Consider the following 26,460-nt stretch of genomic DNA (forward strand, 5'->3'; position numbering starts at 1 on the left):
ATTGGCCAATTTCTTTATGGAGACATTTGAAGAGAAAGCCTTAAACTCAGCCCCACAAAAACCCACTATTTGGCTTCGTTATGTGGATGATGTGTTTGCTATTTGGCCACATGGCTCAGATACACTCCACTCCTTCCTAACACACTTAAACAACCAACATCCCAGAGTCCAGTTCACCTTAGAAAAAGAGGAAAACAACACCCTCCCCTTCCTAGACACTTTAATCACCCGCCAGCTTGATGGATCTTTGGTTTTCTCTGTTTACAGAAAACCCACCCACACTGGCAGATACATTCACCAGCAATCCCCCCCCCCCCTCACAACAATATGGGGTGATAAAAACACTATATAACAGGGCAAAATTAATCTGCCCAGATGACAAGGCCCTGACTATGGAACTAAACTACATCCTCAACACTTTCTTAGCCAATGGCTACAACCCCAAAAAAATCCAAAAAATACTAAAACCTGTAAACCACAACCCCCCTCCACAATAAAGACTACACCAAGTCTATCACTATCCCCTACATCCAGGGCACCTCTGAAAAAATAACTAATATCCTCAAAAAATATGACCTTACATCCTGTTACAGACCATATAAAAAGTTGGCATCCCTTATCCGCTCTACCAAAGACCAACCACTTCCCCTAGACCTACCTGGTGTATACCAGGTCCCTTGCAGCTGCAAATTGTCCTACTTTGGCCAAACAGGCAGAACAACAAATATCAGGATTTCAGAACACCAAGACTACATCCGTTTTCACCAGTACAGCCGCTCTGGACTGGCAGACCATGCCTTAGATACCCACCATAAAATTCGTTGGAAGAAGACAAAAATAATCCATCGCAGCAAGTTTAAATACGAAAGACTATTCAAAGAATCTTCAGCAGCTCTAAAAAACGTTCCTAACCTCAGCAAATTTGGGTGCATGAAACTGCCCCAAATTTGGGAGACTTTCATTTTGAGAACTTCAGCCCAACTGCCAAGACTACCAAATTAGCCCGCAAGAGGGCACCATTAGGACTTTAGGAACAAAATTAGTTCTTATTTTCTTTTTCATTTGCTTTGTTAGTTCCTTAGTGCACATACCATATCTTTATGTTCCCGAAGATGGCAATGTGACATTGCCGAAATATAGAAGTGATTCATTAAAGTTATCTTTAATTTATTTACTTTATATGCGTTGTCAATTCCGTAAATTAATTACCAGTTATATTGCTCATGAGCATGCTGATCACATTTTTTTTTTATATTCCTTCCACAATGCTTTCTTTTTCTTCTTTCAGCTCCTACTTTATATTGCTATTCATCCACTTAATCCCCACTCAGTTTATCCCTTTAGCCCGAGATATGCACTCTGATACTGCCTCACTCAATCCTTGGCTGCTTCCCCATGCATGAATAACATTTATTTTATGTAGTTTCTTATGGTATGGCACTTCTCAATGTTGCTTCCTAGTTTTATCATAATCACCAGCTTTGCAGTTCTGCATAAACCCTTTCTTGACTAAAATTCCACATGTTTAACAACCTGAGTGAAAGACTGCATGGACACTTTCCCTGATTGGAGGTAGGGTTGCTACTGCAGCTATAAATAGATCTTCTGATGCTATTATCAGATACAACACTCAAAACCCCTGATCCTCTCCATCATGTGCCGTTTCAGGTAATTATTTCTTAGTAACTGTAGAGATTTCATTTCAAGTTTGTCATGTACCATTTGCTCCTTCTAATCTATATCCCCTTAGTTAAAGTCTCTGATAATAATTGCTCAGTTTGCACTCATTGTGCTAATCTGCCAATGCATGTTGCTCACATCTTCTTTTGTACGCTCGAGGAGATTAATAGGACATCTTTTGCTGTCTTTATATTGTCTTGTTCCTCCAAAGTGAATGCTTAACATTTTCATTCCTTCATTTCACAGCTATCTTATTTAACCTACTGACCCTTAGAATACATTCAGACATTTCATTGGCCAGATAGATTTTCAGTAGAGCCCATGTACTACTGATCTCTTTTCCATCAAATTCCTCAATCGAACATATAGCTGCAAGAAGTCACCTTAACTTTTCATAATCAACTCTTATACTTTCACATGTATCCATTGTTAACAAAAAGTCCTCATATGCCTGGCCACCACCCAAGTGATCACTTACCACCTGAAAGATTTGACACCTCATTTATAATAACATCCTTTGAAAGCTGTCTCACAAAAAACTCTAGATTATTTTCACTCCACTTGAGTGGCAAGGAGATTAGTATTTAAGGCAACGGTCATGGAAAATTTTGAAGATTAAATCATGTGAATACTACAAAGTTTCACAAATGGAGAAAATTTATGCCAAACATCTAAAAACTTTATGCCATTCATCTTCAACATCTTATGCACCGATTCATTTGCAATCATAGTTCTTTACCACAATTCATTCCCATCATACTTTGCACAAGAATTAGAACTCTGCTTGCTCTCTCCCTCCCTCTCTCTCTCATTTCTTTTTTCAACAACTCTTTCATGTACTACATTTCAAGCTTTCCATCTCAAGTTTCATCTATTTCCTGAAGTACAGTTCCATCAATGGTACATGGCTTGTAATCTATTTATCTCAAAGAATTAAAATCAGAAATAACATCACAGCCTAGCTATACATCAAGATACCCCCCCAATTCCATTCAATGTCTTAATTCCAGATTGTTCATGTGTCTTGTGGTAATACTAAATGAAGGACCCCAGGGCTGGTGGAGAAAACTCTGGAACAAACTACAAACAAAGTACCTGATCACAGATTCAACTGTCAAACCTCTAAGATTCAATTTATCTCAACAACTCTGGAGTCAGCTAAACAGACTTAGAATCAGACAAAGCCACTGAGCACGCTTACTAATCTATGGTGACTTCTACATTCACCCTTTTATGTATGTATGTATGTGGTGTTGTACAGACTGCATCACATATTTAATCCCTGGAGGCCTCAGGCACTGCAATTAGTAGCAAATAGTGCTACTAATTTACTAACTCAACTAATCTGTATAGTTTATTTAATTTTTTCTATTTTTATCCTTATGCTAAATAAATATGTAGCTACACAGAATACAATTTAGTCAGCTATGTACTAAATTTCCTGCCATTCTGGTTCAGTCAGTATCCAAATGGATACCAAATAGAAGATTTCACAGAAGGATTATTATTATCATCATCATCATCATTCTTGTACGGGTACCTACATGGAGTCCGAAGACTGATCGTGGAGATGCAAACTATTCATACAATAGATTGTGTGAATAGTTTGCATCATTAGCAGACAAAGCACTCACAAATGACTCTGGCAATCCATTCCACTCATTCACAACTCTCCAAGCAAAAAATCTAGTCCTTACACCGCTACTAACCACAAGTTTATTCAACTTCCAGGGATGACCCCTTGTGCTGGCCCCTCTAGCCAAGTGTAATGTTTCTCCTGCATCAACCCTAAAAAACTCTTTAAGTAAACTTAAATGTTTCAATCATATCCCCTCTTTTTCTCCTATCAACCAACTTCTGCACTCAACACACCATCAATCTATCCACATAGGGAATATTCCACAGACCACTCACTATCTTGGTTTCTTATTTAAATCTTCTCCACTGCTTCCTCATCCACAAGAAACTCAGGAGACCAGACCCAAGCACAGTAATCCAGGCATGGATATATATATATATAGAGGAATAACAACTTACTTATCTCTACTTGTAAATGTGTTCTTAAGTAGCCAAGAAATCTTAGGGGCTACCTTAGCAACCTTAGCCATATGTCCATTAACTTTAACTCCATCTACCACTACTCCTAAATCTCTAGCTTCATCTATTTCCTGGAGTACAGTTCCATCAATGTGGTACACAGCTTGTAGACTATTTATTCCAAAATGCATAACTTTACATTTCCTCACATTAAACTGAACCCATTATCTTTTCCCCGTACTGACATCATATTTGTTGAAAGTTCTGACACTTGGTTATACTATAAATTAAAGATATCAAGAAATTGTATACTTGGTTTAATCCTTTATCCAAGTGTAAGCAAACAAAGTTTGCACCTGAAAATATCTTCAGGACTGAGGTAAGGTGGTACATGCCTTGGCAACTCATAGCAAAGGTGGACCAAGCTCTCATCACTCCTTGTCTCGGTATCTCCCATAATGCAAAGCACATCTCCTTGCAGACATGTATACTGCTATGCATTAAGACACGGGTGGCCAACCTATGGCGCATGCGCCAAAAGTGCCGCATTGAACCCCAGAGAAACAATTTTAAAAAATGTTGTATATGATTTATATATATATATATATAAATATATAAAAAGACAATTAACCTACTACTGATTTCTAGAGTGCGCACTTATACTTGTTTGATCTTGAAGCAACATGCACCGGCAAATGCTGACATGTGTCACCAGTTATTCAATCAGTTTACAGCTGACTCTTGTCATAATGTTCAATGAACTTCTGATTAGATGTGAGTGAACAATTCTGTGTTTTCGAACTTATATATTTTTATTAACAGTTCTTTAAGTTTAAGATAAGATTTCTGTTTTCATGAAGGCTTAATATAGTTCTGTAAATTTAAAAATAATTTTTTTTCATTTTGAACGCATATGTCAAGTTCTTGCCCGCTCCCTTAATTTGCTGATACTGAAACCTGCAATTATTCGGGTATTTGTATGTGTGTGTTTTTATATTTTTTTTAATACGGTATCTTTCCTTTTTATTTACGTATAGTACATTTATTCCTAAAATTTAACTGATCATCAGCAAAGCTTTCGTAATGAGGATCGACTGTTTTATGGCAGGAAGCGATCTTGTATTTCATTGGACATAATATATTACAAGAGAGAGAGACGAAAACACTCTATGAAAAAAATTATATATAATATTTTTAAACTTATAGAACTGCATTAGGCCTTCATGAAAACAGGAATCTTATCTTAAACTTGTAGAACTGTTTTTGAATGTTCATAATGTTTAAAACCATAAAATAATTTAAATAAATTATTTAATAATAAGCTTTACTTTTTGAAATAAATTTTTTACAGTCAGTTACCCATTACTTTGCAAAAGAAAATGAGCAGAAGAAAAGCAGAAGGTGATAGCAAATGCCAGTTTAATGAACTGTGGGAAAATTAGTTCTTATTTAAGCGCTCTCTCAGATAATAGAAGACATGATCTTAACAGACACTATAGAAAACATCAAGCTGAATTAGAAGAAAAACTGAAGTTAGTTCCTGGGTCTGAGTTGCGGAAAGAATAGGTGGTTAAGAAAAAGGAAGAAATAAAAAAGAGAAAAAATATATTTGTGAAATGAAGTTGTGAAAGTGTGGCAATGCTGGAGGGGTCTTATGAAATTGCCTTTGTGTTGGCTAAAAAACACAAGCCTTTCTCTGATGGAGAGAAAGTTAACTCCTGTCTCGAAAAATTTGCAAAATGTCTTGGTGATAAGAATGTTGTAAGAAAAGTAAACCAAACTGCTCTGTCCAAGCAAACAATTACAAGACGCATGTCGAAGAACTGTCCCATGATGTTACTGAGCAATTAAAAGACCATGTTCATGCTTGTGCTTTCTTTTCTTTAGCCTTGGACGAATCCGCTGACATATGTGATGTAGCCCAATTAAGCATTTTTATAAGAGAAATTGATGGTAATTTTAACATCTTTGAAGAACTTATTGGTCTTGAGTCACTTCATGGAAAAAACCAGAGGGTCAGACATATTTGACAAAGTAAAGTCATGTCTAGAAAATCAACAACTAGATTCTAGTAAGCTCATCGGTGTGTGCACTGATGGAGCACCGTCAATGATAGGTAGAGTTTCTGGGACTGTAACTTTACTTGAAAGGTTTTTAGGCCGTTCTCTACTAAAGTATCACTGTATTATACACAAAGAATCTCTGTGTGGGAAAAACTCTAAATTTGAGGCATGTTATGATACCAGCTGTAAAGTGTGTGAATAAAATTAGAGCAAGAGGGTTAAAACAGAAGAGAATTCAGAGAATATTGTGAACTGCTAGATATGGAATATGGTGATCTCATCCTTCATTGCGAGGTGCACTGGCTTTCTAAAGGACAAGTTCTCAGTAGATTTTGGAAGCTGAAAGAAAGTGTTCGTAATTTTCTGGAAAAGAAGGATGAGCTGCATGAGGAAAAAGCCCTGTTGTGTGATGAGAAATGGCTATTTGATTTAGCATTTTTAGTTGATGTTACCAGGGATGACCCCTGGTAACATCAACTAAACCTCAATTATCAACCACCTCAATTATCTAAATTTGAAACTGCAGGGCAAGAACAAATTGCTTCCTAGCTTAGTAAATAACATCACTGAATTCAAAATGAAATTAAAACTGTTCATCTCCCAGTTAGAAAATGGGGATTTAAGTAAATTTCCACATTTAAAAGAACATAATGAATCTGTTGAAAATAATGGCAACTTTACAGAATATACTGAGAAACTCAGATTATTACAAGAGTCCTTTAACATTCATTTTAGCGACTTTGCCGAAGAAGGAGACTGCATACTTGCATTTATAAATCCCTTTTCACTTACTGAACAAAAAATCTTGATGCCTAGTAACATACAAATGGAACTTATTGATCTCAGAACCAATTGTTTATTGAAAATGACATTTAATGAACATCCATCACTCCCAGATGCTTCTGATATAATTAATTTCTGGCGATCGTTGCCCTGTGAACATTTTCCAGAACTGAGAAAATTTGCTCAGTTATATCTGTCATTTTGGAACTACATACAGATGCGAACAAGCATTTTCATAAATGAAAATTTTTAAGAACAAACTACAGTCGCGACTAACTGATTCAAATTTGAAAAACTATTTGATGCGTTCTGTAACCGATTTAACTCCAAACATTACAAGCTTAGCAAAAGCAAAGCACTTTCAAAAGTCAATAAAATAATTAATGTTTATCTTGTCTTTATATGAAATCCTTTTATTTAAAACTGCTAAAAGTGTCTATATTACCATATATATAATAAATCATTTTATACATAACTGTTAAATATATCCATATTACCATATTTTAAAAGCTCTGAAAAGTGGTATAAGTTTGTATGGCGCATCTTAACTAAAACATTGACGCATGAACTATAAAAGGTTGGCCACCCCTGCATTAGGGGAAGGGCCACTACCCGGACCGGTTCGACCTTTATTGAGATCTTGTCAGTGGGAGGCAGATCCAGAGTGGTGACACTAAGGCAGAAGCCATGGAGAGGTCATATTTATCTATATATAGGTAAATATAATTTATCTGTATAGGTAAATTACCTATATAGGTAAATATGACCTCTCCATTGCTTCTGCCTTAGTATCAGCACTCTGGGTCTGCCTCCCACTGACGAGACCTCAAAAAAGGTCGAAACCGGTCTGGGTAGTGGCCCTTCTCTTAATGCATAGCAGTATTACATCTCTGCAAAGAGATGTGCTTTGCATTATGGGAGATACTGAGACAAGGAGTGATGAGATCTTGATCCACCTTTGCTACGAGTTGCACCACCTTACCTCAGTCCTGAAGATATTTTCAGGCACAAACTTTGTTTGCTTACACTTGGATAAAGGATTAAATTAAATTTATTATAGTCTGACCAAGTGCAAAATAAACTTCCAACACCTTTCTCTAAATCCAGAGTAATTTAATAATAAGGTGGTACACTGGTTTGCAACTCATATAGGTAAATATGACCTCTCCATTGCTTCTGCCTTAGTATCACCACTCTGGGTCTGCCTCCCGCTGACGAGACCTCAATAAACGTCGAAACCGGTCTGGGTAGTGGTCCTTCTCTTAATGCATAGCAGTATATATGTCCACAAGGAGATGTGCTATGCATTATGGGAGATACTGAGACAAGGAGTAATGAGAGATTGGCCCACCTTTGCTACAAGTTGCCAAGGGATGTACCACCTTACCTCAGTCCTGAAATATTTTCAGGTGCAAACTTTGTTTGCTTACACTTGGATAAAGGATTAAACTAAATTTATTATGGATAAAGGATTAAACCAAGTATATAATTTCTTGGTATTTTTAATTTATTACATCCTATTTAAAAATTTAAATTGTCCTACAAGCTGTCCACATCACCTTGATTAACTATTACTCTACCAAATTTGGCATCATCAGCAAATAACTGAATATTTCCTTTCAGGTTATTTCCTATATCATTTATGTACAAAATGAACAGTAGTGGTCCTAGAACTGAACCTTGCAGCACACCACTAGTCACCTATTTTCAACTTGATTCTTCCCCTCATTATAAAACTTTTTGATATCACTCTTTTTGATACTTGTTCCACGGGTTCTCCGTTCAAACGCAGTTGACAGTTCAATGATTCTACCCATTTTCATTGTCATTGTCTTTTTATTGCTGACCTTCATACCATATCTATTACAACAGTTATTCAATTTAGTCAGAGAAACTTGCGGACTTGTAGCGGATTTATTTAGAAGTATAACATCATCTGCATAAAGCAAAGAGCTGACATTAACATCTCCAATTCTGATATCATGTTTAATACCACTTTCCTTAATAATGTGATCTATATAGATAACGAATAACAGAGGGGATAATGTACATCCTTGTCTCACACCAGATTTAACATTAATCCATCTTCCTGTACTTCCATCAATTCTAACTGCTGACTTACAACTTAAATAAAGGCTAAGTATTGCTTGATATAATTTTCCATTGACACCACATCTTCTTCTTATTCTTCTTATTCTCCATGTTTCAACTCCATAGAGCAGAATAGACCACACGTAACATTTCAGCATTCGGCATCTGACTTCCATGTTTAGGTCTCTATTGCAGAATAGTGTTCTCATTTTCATGAAGGACTGCCGTGCAACTTCAATCCTTGTCTTTATATCTATTTCTGGATCCCACCGTTCATTAAGCCAACAACCAAGATATTTATATCTTGACACTTGATCAATATTTTTCCCATTGAGTGTCAGTTTCATTGATGAGGCTGGATGTTTGCTGATGATCATGTATTTTGTCTTGTTGATGTTTATATTTATTCCCATTCTTTGGCTTTCTATGTATACTCTGTCAATGAGTTTTTGGAGATCCATAATGTTATCTGCAATTAGCACGGTGTCATCTGCATATCGTAGGTTGTTAACAATCTTTCCATTTATTGCGACTCCTCTGGACATTCTTCCAATGCTTTTTTAAAGATTACCTCTGTGCATGTATTGAACAGGAGTGGTCAGAGCACACATCCTTGTCTCACTCCTCTTTTGATGTTAATATCACTGGTGGTAATGTTGTCTAATTGAACAGTAGCTGACTGATTCCAATACAGATTTGTTATTAGTCTTATGTCTTGTTCGTCTAGCCTTGTTTGTTGAAGGACTTCTATTAAGTTAGTGTGTCTGACTTTGTCGAATGCTTTTTCAAAATCTATGAAACACATAAAGACAGATTTCTGTTTTTCTATGCATTTTTGTATCAATATTTGGGTACAGAAAAGGGCCTCTCTAGTACCAAAACCATTCTGAAAGCCGAATTGTGTTTCACTTAGAGTTTCTTCACTTTTTCTATAAATGCGATTCTGAATTACTTTCAAAAATATTTTTAATGTTTGGCTCATTAGACTAATAAGTCGGAAGTCACCACAGGAATTTGCTTTGGGTTTCTTTGGGACAGTGATAAATGTAGATTTGAGCCAATCTGATGGAAATTCATCACTTTCATATATTTTATTAAATAGTTTTTCAAGAAGTTTGATGTTATCTGGTTCTATTAATTTTAAAAATTCTGTTTGCACACCATCTGGTCCACAGGCTTTTCCTGTTTTACTTGTTCGTATAGCATTCTCTATTTCGCATTTCATGATTGCTGGTCCTCGAATGTTATCTTTTATATTTATAGGCTTCTGTCTAGTATCATTGAAAAGTTCTGTTACATATTTTATCCAAATCTATGCTTTATTCTCTTCTTCTAGAACTATTTTTCCATTTTCGTCTCTTAGAGACACTATTTGCTTTTTCCTCAGTTTTCCGGAAATTTTGTTGATTTTCTTATACAGATTGAAATTATCATGTTTCTTCTGAAGCAGTTCAATTTCAGTACATAAATTTTTCATCCAATTTTCCTTGGCTTCTTTTATTTTTTTCTTGATGATGTTGTGTGTTTCTGTATACCTGGCTAGGTCTTTGTTTTTATACATTCTTCTTGTATCAATAAGAGAAAGAATCTCATCTGTCATCCATTCCTGTTGTTTTATATTATTCACATAACCTACTTCTTCAATACTTGTTGTTACGATGGCATTCTTTAAGCTATTCCAAAGAGATTCCATTCTTTTATTTTCTTCTATGTTAATCTGTTGTAATCGCAGGTTAAGCTGTGTCTTGGCACTTTTATTTATGTTCGGGTCTTTCAGTTTTTCTACATCAATTTTCTTTTTCTTCTTTTGTGATTTTTTAGCTGATTTTAATCTAAGACGTACTTCTGCAACTATGGGATTGTGGTCTGATGAGATATCTGCTCCAGGATAAGTCTTTGCACTCTTTATACTACTGTGGAATCTTTTATTTATCAGTATATAATCAATTTGATTTCAGACAATGTTATGTTGGTTATCTTGAGGCGATTTCCAAGTGTACAGTCTTCTGGGTGGAAGTTTAAACCAGGTATTTGCTACTGTTAGATCTTCTTCCTGACAGAACTGGACTAGGCGATCTCCTCTGTCGTTTCTGGTGCCTAAGCCATGTTCGCCAACAATTTCTCCATCACCCCCCCCCTCTTCCTACTTTTGCATTGAAGTCACCCATCCCTATGTTTATATCATGTTTCTTTCTTAGGTTTTTAATCTCTTTTAGGTGTTCATAAAACTCTTCAACATCTTCTTCACTTTTGTCAGCTGTGGGTGCATAAGCTTGGATGATATTTATGTTAACGGGGTTTCCCTTAAGTTGTAACAGCATTATCCTTTCAGAAAATGGAATCCAATTTAGTACTGATTTATTGATTTCTTCATCTACTATTACAGCTACACCATGTCGATATTTGTTCTCATCATTCCCAGAGTAATACATTGTCATATTATCTTGTTGACACTTTCCAGATCCTGGCCATCTTGTCTCGCAAATTCCCAAAATCCGGATGCCCAGCCTCTTCATTTCTCTTGTGGCATTTCTTAATTTGCCAGCTTCATACAGAGTTCTGACATTCCAAGTTGCAATTTTAAAAGTGGACACCATTTTGAGCCCGGAGATTCTTCGCACCCGTCCCACTTAAGGGACACCGGGAACTTGGGGCCAATTGTAAGGGTTTGCTCGCCATGGTGGTTGTTCTGGAGATAAGGTAGAGCAGTAGTTTCTCCGTTTGCTTTCTGCTCTGCAGTATTACAGACGTACACAATATAATCATATTGCCATCTGCAAATCTCTGATCACAAGCTTTTCCGTCATCATTTGGCTTCGACCTTGTGTCAGTACTGACAATGCTGCTTCCCAATGTCAGGGGCAGTGACCCCAGCAGGTACTTATTTAATGGCGGCACTACTCGCCATGTCACTGAGTTGTCATTGGGCTTTGTGAGGTTTTAAGTGAGACAGAGTTGCCACTTCTACTCCCCCACGCCCTGATAGCTCAGTTGCTGTTGGTCCATGGCTGCTTATTCGCCACATTGCTCTGCTTATATCGCAGCTTATAACTGTAGGGTATTGAATAACATCTCTCTTGGCACCTTGTCATATGCCTTTTCCAGATCGACAAAACTTAAATACAGATCTTTGTTATATTCCCATGCTTTCTCAACTATTTGTCGTAAAGTGAAGATCTGATCCTGAAAGCCTCTATTTGGCCTGAATCCAGCTTGTTCTTCACCAAGCTTTTCTTACACAATTCTTCTCAACCGTTTCTCAAGTATACTTGCATAAAGTTTTGCATTTCCAGGTAGAGATGATCAAATATACAGAGACTTGAGGAGAGTATCTTAGTTTATTATTATTCAGGAATTCATGGAGTCAAAAGACTCATCATGAGGAGGTCTTTCCTAGGAAACACAAAGTCTATCAAGACTCATCGCGGGAGTCCCTCAGAAAGTCTATCATACCACTCCATAAACTCACTGACTGTTCTCGCTCTCACCACTCTATTAGGCAATGCATTCCATGGGCAGGGATGGTCCCTTATCATCACTCCTTCCCATTGTTCAACAAAGCGAAAGAACTCCCCAGTGTCAACCCTGTAACCACCTCTCAACAGTTTAGAAGTCTCAATCACATTACCTCTCCTCCTTCAATCCACCAAACTCTGCAGTCTACATTCCCTCAGCCGATCCTTGTAACTAACACTGTACAGTCCTGAAATCATCTTTGTTATCCACCTTTGTACCCTTTCCACAGTTAACTTACCCCCCTTCAAATCCTGGGGACCAAATCTGAGAACAACAGTCTAAGTGTGATCTGACAAGGGTCTTATACAACGGAATGATAACTCTTTCATCTCTGCAGGTCAGCGTCCTTCTCATTATTGCAGCAATCCTCTGTGTTACCTTCACCACCTTTGCAATATGTCCCCTGAATTTCAGATTTCTATGAATCATCAACCCCAGATCTCTTGTCTCCCCTACTTCCTCCAGTAAAGCTCCTCCAATAGAGTGTGCAGCATCCCATCAATGGATCCCAAAACTCAAGACCTTACATTTTGCTGCATTAAACTGACACCCCATTCATTTGCATTCAAATCCTCTTGCAGGGCAAACCACATCTGCACTATTAGTAATAACCCTTCCCAGCTTCACATCATCTGCAAACAACTGAATATCCCCCTACAATCCACTGACAATGTCATTGATATAAAGGTTAAACAATATAGGTCCCAGTACTGAGCCCTGTGGGACCCCACTTGTAACCTTCTGCCTCTTTGATACTGCCTCACCATACACAACTCTCTGATACCTATCAGATAGCCAATTCTGAATCCAGTTGACCAACCTGACATCCAAATCCCATGTGCTGCAACTTAAATATCAACTTATCATGTGGCACTCTGTCAAATGCCTTCGCTAAATCCAAGAAAATGGCAGTATATGCCTTTCCTCATCTACTGCTCTTGTAACTTTATTATAAAAGGCTTTAACTAAATAATATAATATAAACTTTATTATATTACTGAAACAAGAGCGCCCCTTCACAAATCCATGTTGATTCTCACAGATAGTACTGCCCTCATCTGCCCAATGCTGTATACGGTCCCTCACTAATTTCTCCAAGATCTTAACTACTGACGACACACAAACTGCCTATAATTAGACACTTCCAGTCTTGTACTGCCCTAATGCAATGGCACTATCTTACCTTCCTTCCATTCCCTGGGCACCTTTCTCATAGCTCGACTTTCATTGAAAAGCCAGGTCAAAGGAGCTGTCAGTTCTTTAGCACATTCTCTCAAAACTCATGGTGAAATACCATCCAGTCCCACAGCTTTACTGATATCCAGAGTACTCAGTATTTGGAACACACTCTCCTCCACCTCTAAACCTCGAACCTGCCCTACTCCTCCAGTGAAATACTCCAATAAAGTGTTCATTGAACAATTCCACTGTGTCCTCTGCATCAGTCACTGTATTCCCATTTTTATTCCACAATCATTTCTCCTCCTACTGGCCACATAGCTATCACTAGTTAAAAAAAATTCCCTAGGATTTTCTTTGGATCTTAGGGCTAATCTCCTCTCATATTCCAGTTTTGCTTTCCTTACCATACTAGTCACTCTCTTGGCCTGTGTCTTATATTCTTTATGCATCTTCTCTTCACCTGTCTCCTTATATCTATTCCATAGCCTCTTTTCACATGCAGTTCCTGTTTAATATTGTTTATCATCCACTTTATACCAAATTGTGTCCTCTTCTTCACTTGTGGAATACAGCTTACTATTGCTGCTAACAAATAATCCTTCACAATTTCACAAGCACTAACGATATCCCGGCTCCAATTCCTCCCTCTATGAAACTTCCCCCAAGTTTATACCTAAGACTATTATAATCACCTGCCTTATAATTTCACATACGTTTCTGTCACTTTGATACTCTTGCATGTCTATTCATCTTAAAAGTCAATACCACATGGTCACTCTCTCCAACTGGTGGAAGAAATGTCATCTCAGTTATTATCAACTCTTCTGATGCTGTGACCAAATCCAAAACTCTTGAACCTCTTGTTCCCTCTGTTACATGTTGCCTAAGACATTTGTCCCTCAAGAATTATAGAAAATCCATTCCCTTATTGCTACATGCATCTTCCTCTCCCCAATTTATACTGCTGTAGTTAAAATCTCCCATAACAATAATTCTTCTCACATTTGCTAAGCTCAACTGTCTAAACATTTCCTGGTCCTCAACACCATGTGCTCCTTGGTTTGTAGCAACACTCCACTAAATATCCTGTCTTGTCCACCTGTACCTCACGCCATATGCTTTCAAAATCATTAGTGTCACTGCCCTCCAAAGCCTCCACTCTTAGAGGACATAAGTAGCCACTTATCATAAGCAGTACTCCAACACCGCGCTTTCCCTTCCTATCCTGCCGAAAAATGCTGCACCCTGCTACTTCTATTCATGTTATTATATCCTCTTCTGTCAACCACATCTCAGTGATCCCAATAATCTTTGGCCAGGCTGATGCTATCAGCATCACCAATTCTTCTCCTTTATTCTGGATACTCCTGAATTAGTATAAAGCATAAAAATGCCACTGTTTCTATACCTAGCATTATCCCCCTCTAGACTCCACTGGGCTCAGCGTTACCTGATGTCATCCTCCTTCTCCCAAGTACTCATTTCCACAAGAAGACATCCCTGTTACCATCCACCCTGGGCATTCTCGTTTCCCTGTGTTTACACACTGACTCATTCAGAACAGCAATCTCTCCAGATGCCTACGTCCTTCCTCATTCAAATGCAAGCGGTCTCTTGCATACAATTCCTTTCTGTCCTCAAACACCCTCCAAGCATCCACATATTCCAATCCTCTCTTCTACACATTCTAGCTATTATGTTACTCAACATTATTGCGTTTCTGCTCAGCTCATCACTATCATACCTAGACAACACGCACACTATCTTTCCTCTCTGTGTCTTCTTTCGTACTACCTGAAGCAAGAATCTCATATCTCTCGCTGCCCAATTTACGTTACCTATCAAGTCATTCGTTCCTACAATCATCTCATTAACCTTTTCACCCCTCTTAATTGCCATAGCCACACTTTCTATCATTCCTCCAGACAAACACCCCTCACGCATCCTATCTTGCACACCACAGATCATCGAGTCCTCCAAACATTACATCTCTTACCACCCTGTTCCTCAATTGCTAGTTCCAGCAAACTTTATGGCTAATGTCAATGGTATAGAAATCAAGATTAGATTTATCAGATTACATATATTCAATGTAACTGAATTCTTTGTTCTTGACTTCTAATCGCAACAGAACTGTCCAAAATAAGATGGCAGATAAAACCTAATAAATCAGAATCCCATGCCATTGTCGTTAGCCATATTTTCTTTGAACCCAACTAAGATACTTCACAGCTCATACTGATTTAAATTTGATTGTGAATTCCTGAAACATGCAAAACTTTATCATCTAAATCTCTTTTGCTTTGACCACATGTCTATATCGAAGTTTCAGAAAGTTATCACAATCAATCATAGTCCTTGTATTGTATTAACAAGATTGCTAGATTAACAGAAAAAATGTGTGAATCGGAGCATGTCATTCTTATTTTAGCATTTTTCTTTGTTAGCTTATTATTTCTGATAGCAATTGCAATAGAATGCAGCAATACAATGCATACATAAATTTAATGTTGTAACATCCATTAATGTCAATGGAGGTTTTTCTTTGAACTTTGAATATGTGCTATGTGATATGTCATATGTTACAATGACTGCTAGGTTTGTGGGTTGCTGTGTACTGCTAGTAGATACAAGTGTGTCATGATGGATTAAGAAAGACCAGATTTAATGTAAAATCAGCCCTTGTTTTTTTGTTACACTGTAGACGATACTTCATTTCAGCTAATTCTTTGAATGCTCTTGAGTAAAAGTAGTAACCAATGTAGAGCATTTAGTTTGTTGCCATTATACTAATGTTCTGTATCTATTGTATGTGCTACCAGCCTTGATTTGTGCTTTCTTTCATTCTCAACATCCTTGATGCATTCTAATCGGAATATCTTCCCGTATCTGTTAGTTTGTCCTATGTAGTATAGTCCACAACTGCAACTGATCTTGCAGATACCTGGTTTTTTAAGTGGCCAATGTGGTGATTGAGGAAGTTTCAGATGATTGGAGATTTTGTTGATTGGGTAGAAAGTGACTTTTAGACTTTTTTGGTGAAGCATTCTTGCTATTTTATCTGTGACTGATTGAATGTATATATGGGAAAATCGTTGCTCCTTTATATTGGTTTATTTGTTATTTTGTTTGTTTTGGAGGCTGAGATATAATTCTTTTTGACGAATGTTCTGTTGTAGCCATTGCTTTGGAGGACAGAATTAAGATACTGTAGTTCTTGGTTTCTTTTATCTATATTTGTAGAAATTCTGTAGACTATTGCATAAGGAATGGAGGATACCACCTATTTTTTGTGTTGGTGATGATGAGAAGTTACATATAGATAATGTCCTGTGCTAGCTGGTTTCTGCAGACTGAGAAGTTGAGTGTGTTTTGCTTTGATATACTAAAGTATCTAAAAACGGTAAAGACCTATTTCTTTTTAATTCAACTTGAGGATGAATGTTGTTCAGAAAGGTAATGAAATCTTCTAATGGAGTAGTAGAACCAGGCCAGATGATAAAAATATTGTTATCATAACTTTCCCAATATCAAAGGCATCACATTGGCTCCTACTGATATAATGCATGCCTGTACACAGTAAATCTTTTCACAAATGTTCCAAGAATAAAAACCATACAGATACTTCAGAAAATTTTCCTGCCGGGCATAGTGGACCTTTTTAAACTTTGCATTAATAGCACTTTAAAAAAAAAAAAAAAAAAAGATGAAGTTTTTTTGAACAGAAAGAAGGATTAGCTATGGGCTCTCACTTCTCTCTTATGCTACCTGACCTATGGATAAAGTGGTTTGAAAGAATAGTCCTCCAGTATCAATAAACACAACTAAAATTTGACGACAGTACGTCTACAATATTTTTATCACCTGGTCCTGTTCTCCTACCCCATTAGAAGATATCATTACCTTCCTGAAACAACATTCATCCCCAAATCACATTCATAGTTGAATTAGAAAGAAATAGGTCTTTACCATTTCTAGATACAATAGTTGAGATATCAGAGCAAAACACACTCAACTTCACAGTGTCTTAATATCTTAATCTTCTCAGTATACTACAGTATCTTAATTGTCCTCCAAAAAATGGCTACAAAGAATATTGGTCAAACAAATTCTATCTCAACCTCCAAATTAAATAGAATAACAAATAAACCAAGAATATAAAGAAGCAGTGATTCTCCCATATATAAAATCAATCAATCACAGATAAAATAGCAAGAACGCTTCACCAAAAAAAAAAAAAAAAAAAAAAAAAAGTACACAATTCAACAAAATCTCCAATCATCTGAAACTTCCTCAACCACCATATCAACTGTGACTGATCTTGTATCAGTCACAGTTGATATGGTGATATCTTGATACATCCTGAGATGTATCAAGGGTGTACAGGTCAATAATAAAATGCTAAATAAATGTGAATGTGTGTCACTCTTAGGGTCCAAAAAAGTGGAATGAGATGCCTACACACACACACACACACACACACACACACACACATAGCCTATTTAAGCAGTGCAGAGATTCAAGTGGAATTTTTGACCCACATTTCAAATTTACATTTCTGTGATGCATACCGTTATTATATATTCACTTGGATGCACAATAAATTACAATGACTTTGCAATCTCTGGGATTATGCGAATCAAACTGTATTGGGTTTTGGACAAAACTACAAATGTTACATAACTAGGCTATCATAACATCTGGTTACACCAAAAGAACACACATGTAGACTAGAAAATAATGATAAGATCAATATATACATACGAGTATTAGTATTTTTTTTAAGTTTTATTTTTAGTTTTGGAAGGTAGTATGCATATATGTACAAACCTGCATAGCCTCCTTTAGCCATGCAAACAAAACGTTGGTGCTTCTGAAGAAAGCTAGCAATCACCATATGAACATACTGATCTTCTTCTTCTCTACCACTGCCCATAAAGCACAAGTGTTCACCTCCAGCAATTGAATCAGCAGCCAATGCTTGCTGCTGAACTGCAAAAAGTGCTTCTACTGCTGTTCCAAAAGCTACAGGTTCATGTAACATCTATAAATAAAAATGTTAATGATTAATGTTTTCTCTGTAAATCTTAGTAAGAAATAAAGTAGGCTTAGTCTGCAGCTAATTTTGCTACAAATGAAACAATTCCTCAAAGTAGTAGATTTAACATAAACTACATGCAGGTTATCTGATTTGTGAAACAAGATTTCAAAATAAATTAAGCTGTTTATTCCATTTTTAAAAAAAGGGAAAACTTAATAAGCAATTCGTATGATTCTTTCTGGAAAATTGATATTATGCTCTTTAAGAAAAATCAATTCATAAGAAATTGCAGCTAGCAGAAATCCATTTGACTTTTTTTAAAACTCAAATCTTTTGTATGAACTGTAATAATAATAATTTATGTGAATCAACGTATTTTTTGCTACAAATGTTTATTCGTATGTTATTAAAGTAAATTTTCTTAAACTCAACATACTTTATACCTATAAAAGGGAGGGTCTGAAAAGTTCTGATAAACACGTAGAACAAAAATGATATTAAAACAACTGATATAATCACAAGTAAGAACATACTTAACCCTTTTAACTCCCAATTGTAATAATTTGTTCTTATGATATATAAGAAGACATGTTAGTGGTTTTGAAGAAATTCAAAGACACAGGTGCAGGCCATCATCAAGATTTTGTCCTGCAAGAAAAGTCTGCAACTGAGATTCACCAAACTTCGTGTGAGACTTTAGGAGACTTTGCCCCCAGCATATCCAACAGTTTCCAGATTGGTGACCAAGTTTAAAATTGGGTATCCTGAGACAACAGATGCCCCCAAGTCAGGAAGACCTTCCACAGCAAACAGACCTGAAAATATCGATGCAGTGCATGCCATGATCCTTGATAATAGACGAATATCAGTCAAAAACATGGTAAAGACTCTGGGGATATCCAGGGAACAAGTTGGGATCATTATCCACCAACATCTGGACATACAGAAGCTCTCAGTGAAGTTGATACCCAAATGTTTGAATGCTGACAAAAAGAGAGAATGTGCTATCATTTTAAGGGATTTTGGGTCATTTTGAGAAATCAGGTGAAAATATTTTTGCCTTGTATTGTGACTGTCGATGAAACATGGCTTCATCACTATAACCCAGAGATAAAACAACAGTCAATGCAGTTTGGCTGTGCAGACACAAAGGTACACAGCCAAAGAAGTTCCTAACTCAAAAGTCAGCAAGGAAAGTTCTTGCTATTGTGTTTTGGAATATAGATGGTATAATCCTTACCAAGTACCTCAAAATAAAGAAAAGTGAAACTGTTACAGCAGCAGTTTATTCAACAGCTCTGAAGGAATTGAAGGAAGTACTGAAGAAAAAACGCCATGGGGAAATGAGCAGAGGCATGTCACTTTTGCAGGACATTGCTCATGAAACTCAACAGACAATACACAACTTGGGTTTTCAATCTGCTTCACCCACCTTATCTGCCAGACCTGGGCCCCATCTGACTATTTCCTATTCCCAAATTTAAAGAAACACTTAACCGCAGATGAAGTCATATCTGAAGCAGAGAACTGGTTTGTACAACAAGAGAAAGACTTTTTTCCTCAGAGGAATGCAAATGATGTTCCAGAGTTGCAACGAGTGTATAACACTCTGTGGGGAATATGTAGAATAATATGTAAATTACATGGTTCTGTTAAATTGTGAATGAATACAATTCACTAATGAATGTTTCATTCATAATTTGACAAGTTAAAACTCTTGAAAAGGATATCCTTGTATTTTTGTATAAGTTGTATATAGCCTGACAAATATTGGATACCGTAATTAGTGTAAAACTTGTAAATATTCCCGTGTAAAATACCTACTAAATTGTATGTTAGACAATGAATTTGTTATATACATATTTTCTGTTAGAATTGATATAAAAGAATTACTGTGTAAATTGCATATAACCAACTAAAATTAAAAGGTCAAGGTACACGGGCAAGACACCGGATTAGTAAGTTGCCTCAAGCGGTCATATACACAATACGGCACGTGGCGACCTAAGTTTTCGAGGAGGACACTACGAAAAGGCAAGACCCACAAGTGCAAAGGAATAACGTGTCAGGTGAAAATTTAGGGTTACGAGGAGTCCCGGTAGGGGTTGATATAAAAGGGCTGGAAACCCCTCCCCCAAAGGATTTTATGCTTGCTTTATGTCTGGAGTCTCAGTTCTCTCTTGGTGACAGAAGTAGGAGGTGTCAGGTCGTGATTAGAGGGATCACGGATTCCAAGCCCTACGATGAACGAATAGAGGTTTTTGAAGCAACGGGCAACTCCTGGAAAAGATAGTGGCCAGGTAATGTGCCTTACGGATGCAGAATTGTCTTGCGATAAGAATATTCTAGGCATAGATGATCGGTATGCAGATTCCATGAGGACCAACCTAAGCTGACAGGAATTTTAGTCTTAACATAGAGGGAAGGGGTGCTCAAGGGTCAAAGCTGTATAACTGAGAGGAGATATCCACATAGCCTTTAAAGGAATACGGAGAACCGATCAGGGCTTCTGACCTAATGTCCAATCCTCACCTTCTCGTGGTGCACCCTGCTGGGTATCTACTTGGATACTGAACGAACGAGGATGGGCTGGCAATTTGGGATTTAGCCGACCAAATTGTATTCTTATTGGTTAAACCAAAATAAAAAATGATGGTACAACATGACAAAATTTCATGCCGGCTGGGGCGTTGCCTGGTTAAACAAGGCCCCCGTTGTTTTCGCCAGGGAACCAGGGCGAACAGCGAAAAGTCAGCTACTGGAACAAATCTGAAAACAAACCACAACTCAACATCACCAGAGTTAAAGATCAGTACTATCAACGTAAGAAGCCTGAATGGCAAAGAAATGGAGCTAGCTGAGGAATTAGATAAGTACCAGATTGATATAATAGGGGTGACTGAAACAAAAAAGACCAAAACTGGTGAGATCTTTCTGAGCAATAAATACAAAATGTTATATTCAGGCAATGACAATCAAGGAAAAGAAGGAGTAGCCATAGTGTTCAACACAAAATACGAGGATAATCTTATTGAATGGCAGTCAGTCTCAAGTAGAGTAATGTGGGCAAATATGAGAATGGGGAACTGGCCAATGAGATTTATTTGTGCCTATGGTCCCAGAGAAGGTTCTACTAAGGTAGAAGTGGAGGAATTTTTTGAGGCTTTAGAAAAAGCAACTGACACAATGAAAAAGGAAGAGTTGGTCCTTGTTGGGGATCTAAATAGCAGAGTAGGAAATGATTGTGAGACATACAAAAATATTTTGGGGAAAATTTGGAGAAAAGAGCAAAGCTAATAATAATGACAAATATCTGTTGGATTTCTGTTCAGGACATGGACTGGTTATTACTAACACCATGTTCCAACATAAAAATGTGCACAAATTCACATGGAGAGAAGAGCCAAGGAATAAGAAAAGTCTCATTGACTATGTTATTGTTGATAGTGATGTTTTCTCCCTGGTGCAGGACACCAGAGTGTACAAAAGATTTGAAATTGGTAGTGATCAAAATTTAGTCTTAAGCAAGATAAAATTGAATTTCCTATTGAAAAGAACAACATGTAAGAACGTTTTGAAACGAATAAAAGTTGAGCAGCTCTCATATGTGAACTGTAGACTAAAATATACAAACATTATTCAAGAAAAAATGAAAGAGTTTGAGAACAGGAATCAAACCTTGGAGATTCAGTGGCAAACTCTGAAGAAAACATTGATTGATTCAGCCAGAGGCATGTGGTGAGGTTGTCTGCAAGGATAAAAAAAATCAGAACTCCCTGGTGGACACAGGAAGTTAAAGAGGCAGTGAAGGAAAAAGAAGAAAGCATATAAAAGTTTCTATCAAATAAGTCAGCTTGTGCTCTTGGAGAATATAGAGACAAATGCAAGAATGCTAAACACTGTGTAAAACTAGCTAAACAAAAGTCATGGGAGGACTTTGGCAAGAATATAGAAAATAAATACCAAGAAGGTGGCAAAATATTCTGGAGGTTGTTGAAGAAGCTTAGGAATGGAGGAAAGAGTGCTGTAAAAGGAGTTAGAGATGATAAAGGTGACATGAAAACGGAAGAAAAAGATATCCTTGAAGTATGGAGTAATTACTTTGAAAAACTGCTAAATGAAACAAGCAGTGATGACAGCACAGTGATAAAAAACACTGACCAGGCATGCAGTCAGGAATACATATCCATACTTGAAGTAGAAAAAGCCATCAAAGGATTGAAATGTGGAGAGGCAGCAGGAGTAGATGATATTCGACCAGAAATGCTGAAGTATGGTGGTATAAGAGTCTTACAGTGGCTGCACTGCATAGTTCAGAAAGCCTGGACAGAGGGACGAATTCCCAATGATTGGAGTAGAGTTCTCATAGTACCAATATATATAAAAAGGGAAATAAAACTGAATGTGAGAATTACAGAGGTATTTCCCTACTGAGTGTTCTTGGCAAGATCTATGCAAGTATACTTGAGAAATGGTTGAGAAGAACAAGCTGGATTCAGGCCAAATAGAGGCTGTCAGATCAGATCTTCACTTTACAACAAATAGTTGAAAAAGCATGGGAATATAACAAAGATCTGTATTTAAGTTTTGTCGATTTGGAAAATGCATATGACAAGGTGTAAGAGAAGATATTCAATACGCTGTAGTTATATGGTGTCAATGGGCATTATATCAAGCAATACTTTGTCTTTATTTGAGTTGTAAGTCAGCAGTTAGAACTGAGGGAAGTACAGGAAGATGGTTTAATGTTAAATCTGGTGTGAGACAAGGATGTACATTATCCCCTCTGTTATTCATTATCTATATGGATCACATTATGAAGGAAAGTGGTATTAAACATGATATCAAAATTGGAGATGTTAATGTCAGCTCTTTGCTTTATGCGGATGATGTTATACTTCTAAATAAATCCGCTACAAGTCTGCAAGATTCTCTGACTAAATTGAATAGCTGTTGTAATAGATATGGTATGAAGGTTAGCAATAAAAAGACAAAGACAATGAAAATAGACATAAGCACTGAAAATATCAACTGCATTGTGAATGGAGAACCAATAGAACAAGTAAAACATTTCAGCTACTTAGGCACGATTTTTACTGAAGATGGTAAATTAAATATAGAAATAGACAACAGAATCAGCAAAGCTGGTATGGTGGGAAGTCAATTGAATAAATTCATATGGAATAAGAGAGAAATTAGTCAGAACACTAAATTAGCTGTATACAAGACAGTGTTCAAACCAGTTTTAACTTATGGATCTGAGAGCTGGGTCAGAAGTAAAACACTTGATCAAAGACTAGAGACCACAGATATGAGAGTCCTGAGAAAGATTATAGGTGTGAACAGATGGCATCAATGGCAATATCATATTAAAAACGAGGATATTAGGAAAGAACTTGACATTGTCAACATCCAGGAATGCGTTAGCAGAGCTAATCTCGGGTGGTATGGTCACTTAAACAGAATGAGCAAGGAAAGATTAGCAAAACAAGTGTTCTCTGTCAGGTTGGCAGTAAAACGACCCAGAGGAAGACCAAGATATAGGTGGATTGATGCGGTACAAAGTGCCTTAGACGATAGAAATATAAGATCTGATAATGTTGGAGTCTTGACAAGTAACATAGTGATTTGGAGGAAAATTGTAGATAGGAAGTTAGTAATGATGTAATTTTTGTCATGTAGTACTAACATATCCTGTACACCCCTTGAGGGTACATGGCAGGAATTTGATGATGATGATGATGACATAGAGGGAAAAAATGTTTGGAAGGAAAGGAATCCAAGAATCGAAAGGACATGCATGAGGAATCCTCGAGTTCGGTATAGTAAAGCTTAATCAAATAATGTGTGAGAGGAAGGTAATTGTAACTTAAGAATCATAGACCTTCATAAAGTTTTGAGACTCTATTTAAAATTAAGACAGAACTGTGATATTTTAATCATAGTCGGTGAGAAATATGTGCTATGTATTGTAATTGTACTTGTGTTGATTGCCAGCTATGCTTAAGAGCTGTAGAGATGTCTAATCCATACAGCTTGATTAACACCTAAAAGTCATTGTTTTATAATCTGAATGCGAGCTTTGAATCTTTGAACATAATGTTTTTGTAGTATTAATTACTGTGTGATGTAATTGATTAATTTTACTTTGTAATCTAGTAGTACAGTGATAATTGAAAGTTCTTTATTCTGTATGATGATCATTATGTTAAATAAACCTTTTGCTTTTATTAATTTGGTTGCCTGTGTCTAAGAATCCAATGCACCACTCATAAATTATTCGGATGTAAGTGGGAGAAAATTGTTAATTAAGACCCCGACTGCAAACATGGTTGATTATAGAGGGTACTGATAACTGATAACTTAGTATAGAAATAGATTAGATTAACCACGTGCATATCTGAAGGTTCACTTCTTGACTGAGAAGTTTTTCCAATCTAACGGTTCTGGGTGGTGCAGTGGAACAAACAAATTTTCCCAGAACCTTAAGAGAAGTTAACTTCAGAAGCTTTGTTACCAAGGTGATTGGCTTAACCTTGAGACAATCGCTTTGTAGATCAGACTTGCGCACGTGATAATCTGAGGGGCTGAAGTGTATAATAGTAAGACAAAGACAGACACATTATAAGCACTGCTGAGATAGGACAAATTATACAAGAGATAGTTAAGTAAAGGAGTTAAGCCATATTAAAATATGATTACCTACTGCAAACACGTTATAACAGTTCTACCTCAATTTCTTCATGGTGATTATCACAACTTTTCAGCACACCCTTGTATTAGTAGTTTCTGGCAATGGAGATTTTTTTTTTTTTTTGGGGGGGGGGGGTATTTATGGACATCTTCCTTATTATTAGCATAGATAATTGAAAGTACTGTAATTATTAAAATACAGGGCATTTACATATTGTGAAATATATTTCATCACTGAATTCAACAAATATGATAAACAAATATATGTGAGAAGGAATGGTCAAATACCGAGTAATGAGACTATTTCACAGTAAATTAAATACAATGACATTAATGTCACATATTGATCTGCACAAGTGGGAAAACTTCATGATAAAAATAAATAAATTTTTCTTTATTTACATCTGATAACTGTTTCCTGTATACTTTCATCTGGCAAACAAGAAAATTTCAAGATTTCACTATCATATCAGAATTCTGAGTGCAATTAGTAGGGGATGCCTGATCGAATAAAATTCATCAAGAACGTTCTAGCTAATGGGGCTGTGGTGAAGCTGTGAGAGCTACAAGAAGCTGTCAGTGGATGAATTCATTTACATTGGTAAACAACTCAAACCTTAAAAGAAAATTAAAAATAGGAATATTGAATACTTATAGGTGAAGATAAGAAGTTGTGGACGTCATGATGATGAAGAAATTAGATGTTTTGGATTTGAGTGGGACAAAATGGAAAATGTAAAATAAGAAAAAAAGGAACTTCAGAAAAGAATATGTTTTGTTCAGGAAATAAGATGGTGCTGGCTTGGTCAGCAAGTAAATGACAGATTTGTTCAGTGGAATTTATGATAGAATAATGAAGTTTGTATAGGAAACAATGGCCACTTATCCAAGTACACACACACACACACACAACAAGAAGAAGAGATATCTGGATATGGAGGAAAATACATTATATAAGGAGCAGCTGGGGATAATTATTCAAAATAAGAGCTTGATGACCTTAAGAAATATTAATGCACAGGCTGCAGAAAATAGAAGAGTAGAACATTTTTTTTGGGAGCATTTGGTTTAGGTGAATATTTAGTAGATTTTTGCATTAGAAATTATCTTAAAATTAGAAACAGCTGCATTGGAAAAATATAACACTACAGAATTACAAGGTGAAGCTGGGATGGAGGGAAAATACTGATAAAATATCAATATAAAGGATGAAATAATCCATCCTTGATAAAGAATAGAGTGGGAAAGTCAATGGATATCAAAGTTTTGCTATCTATTGTCTTAGATGGAGATTATATGCTTCTATAGCCATCTTTAAGGTGTATGGAAAATAAACATGGCTAGAAAAATACAAGACAGAAAGATGAAGCTGTG

The 26,460-nt window shown here is 36.6% G+C and overlaps 1 protein-coding gene across 2 annotated transcripts in view; it reads right to left on the bottom strand.

The window, feature by feature from the left end:
* The window catches only part of TBC1D23 (TBC1 domain family member 23), a 417,318-nt gene that overhangs the window by 169,392 nt on the left and 221,466 nt on the right, over positions 1 to 26,460 (bottom strand). For both annotated transcript variants that reach the window (XM_090412602.1, XM_090412603.1), the window contains exon 11: positions 18,183 to 18,396. In XM_090412602.1, coding sequence (XP_090268728.1) covers positions 18,183 to 18,396 — 214 coding nt within the window. The remainder of the gene's footprint in view (positions 1 to 18,182; positions 18,397 to 26,460) is intronic.

Source organism: Typopeltis vanoorti, chromosome 23, assembly GCF_054136105.1.
Source record: "Typopeltis vanoorti isolate ZY-2024b chromosome 23, IOZ_Tvanoo_1.0, whole genome shotgun sequence".
Classification (NCBI taxonomy): domain Eukaryota; kingdom Metazoa; phylum Arthropoda; class Arachnida; order Uropygi; family Thelyphonidae; genus Typopeltis; species Typopeltis vanoorti.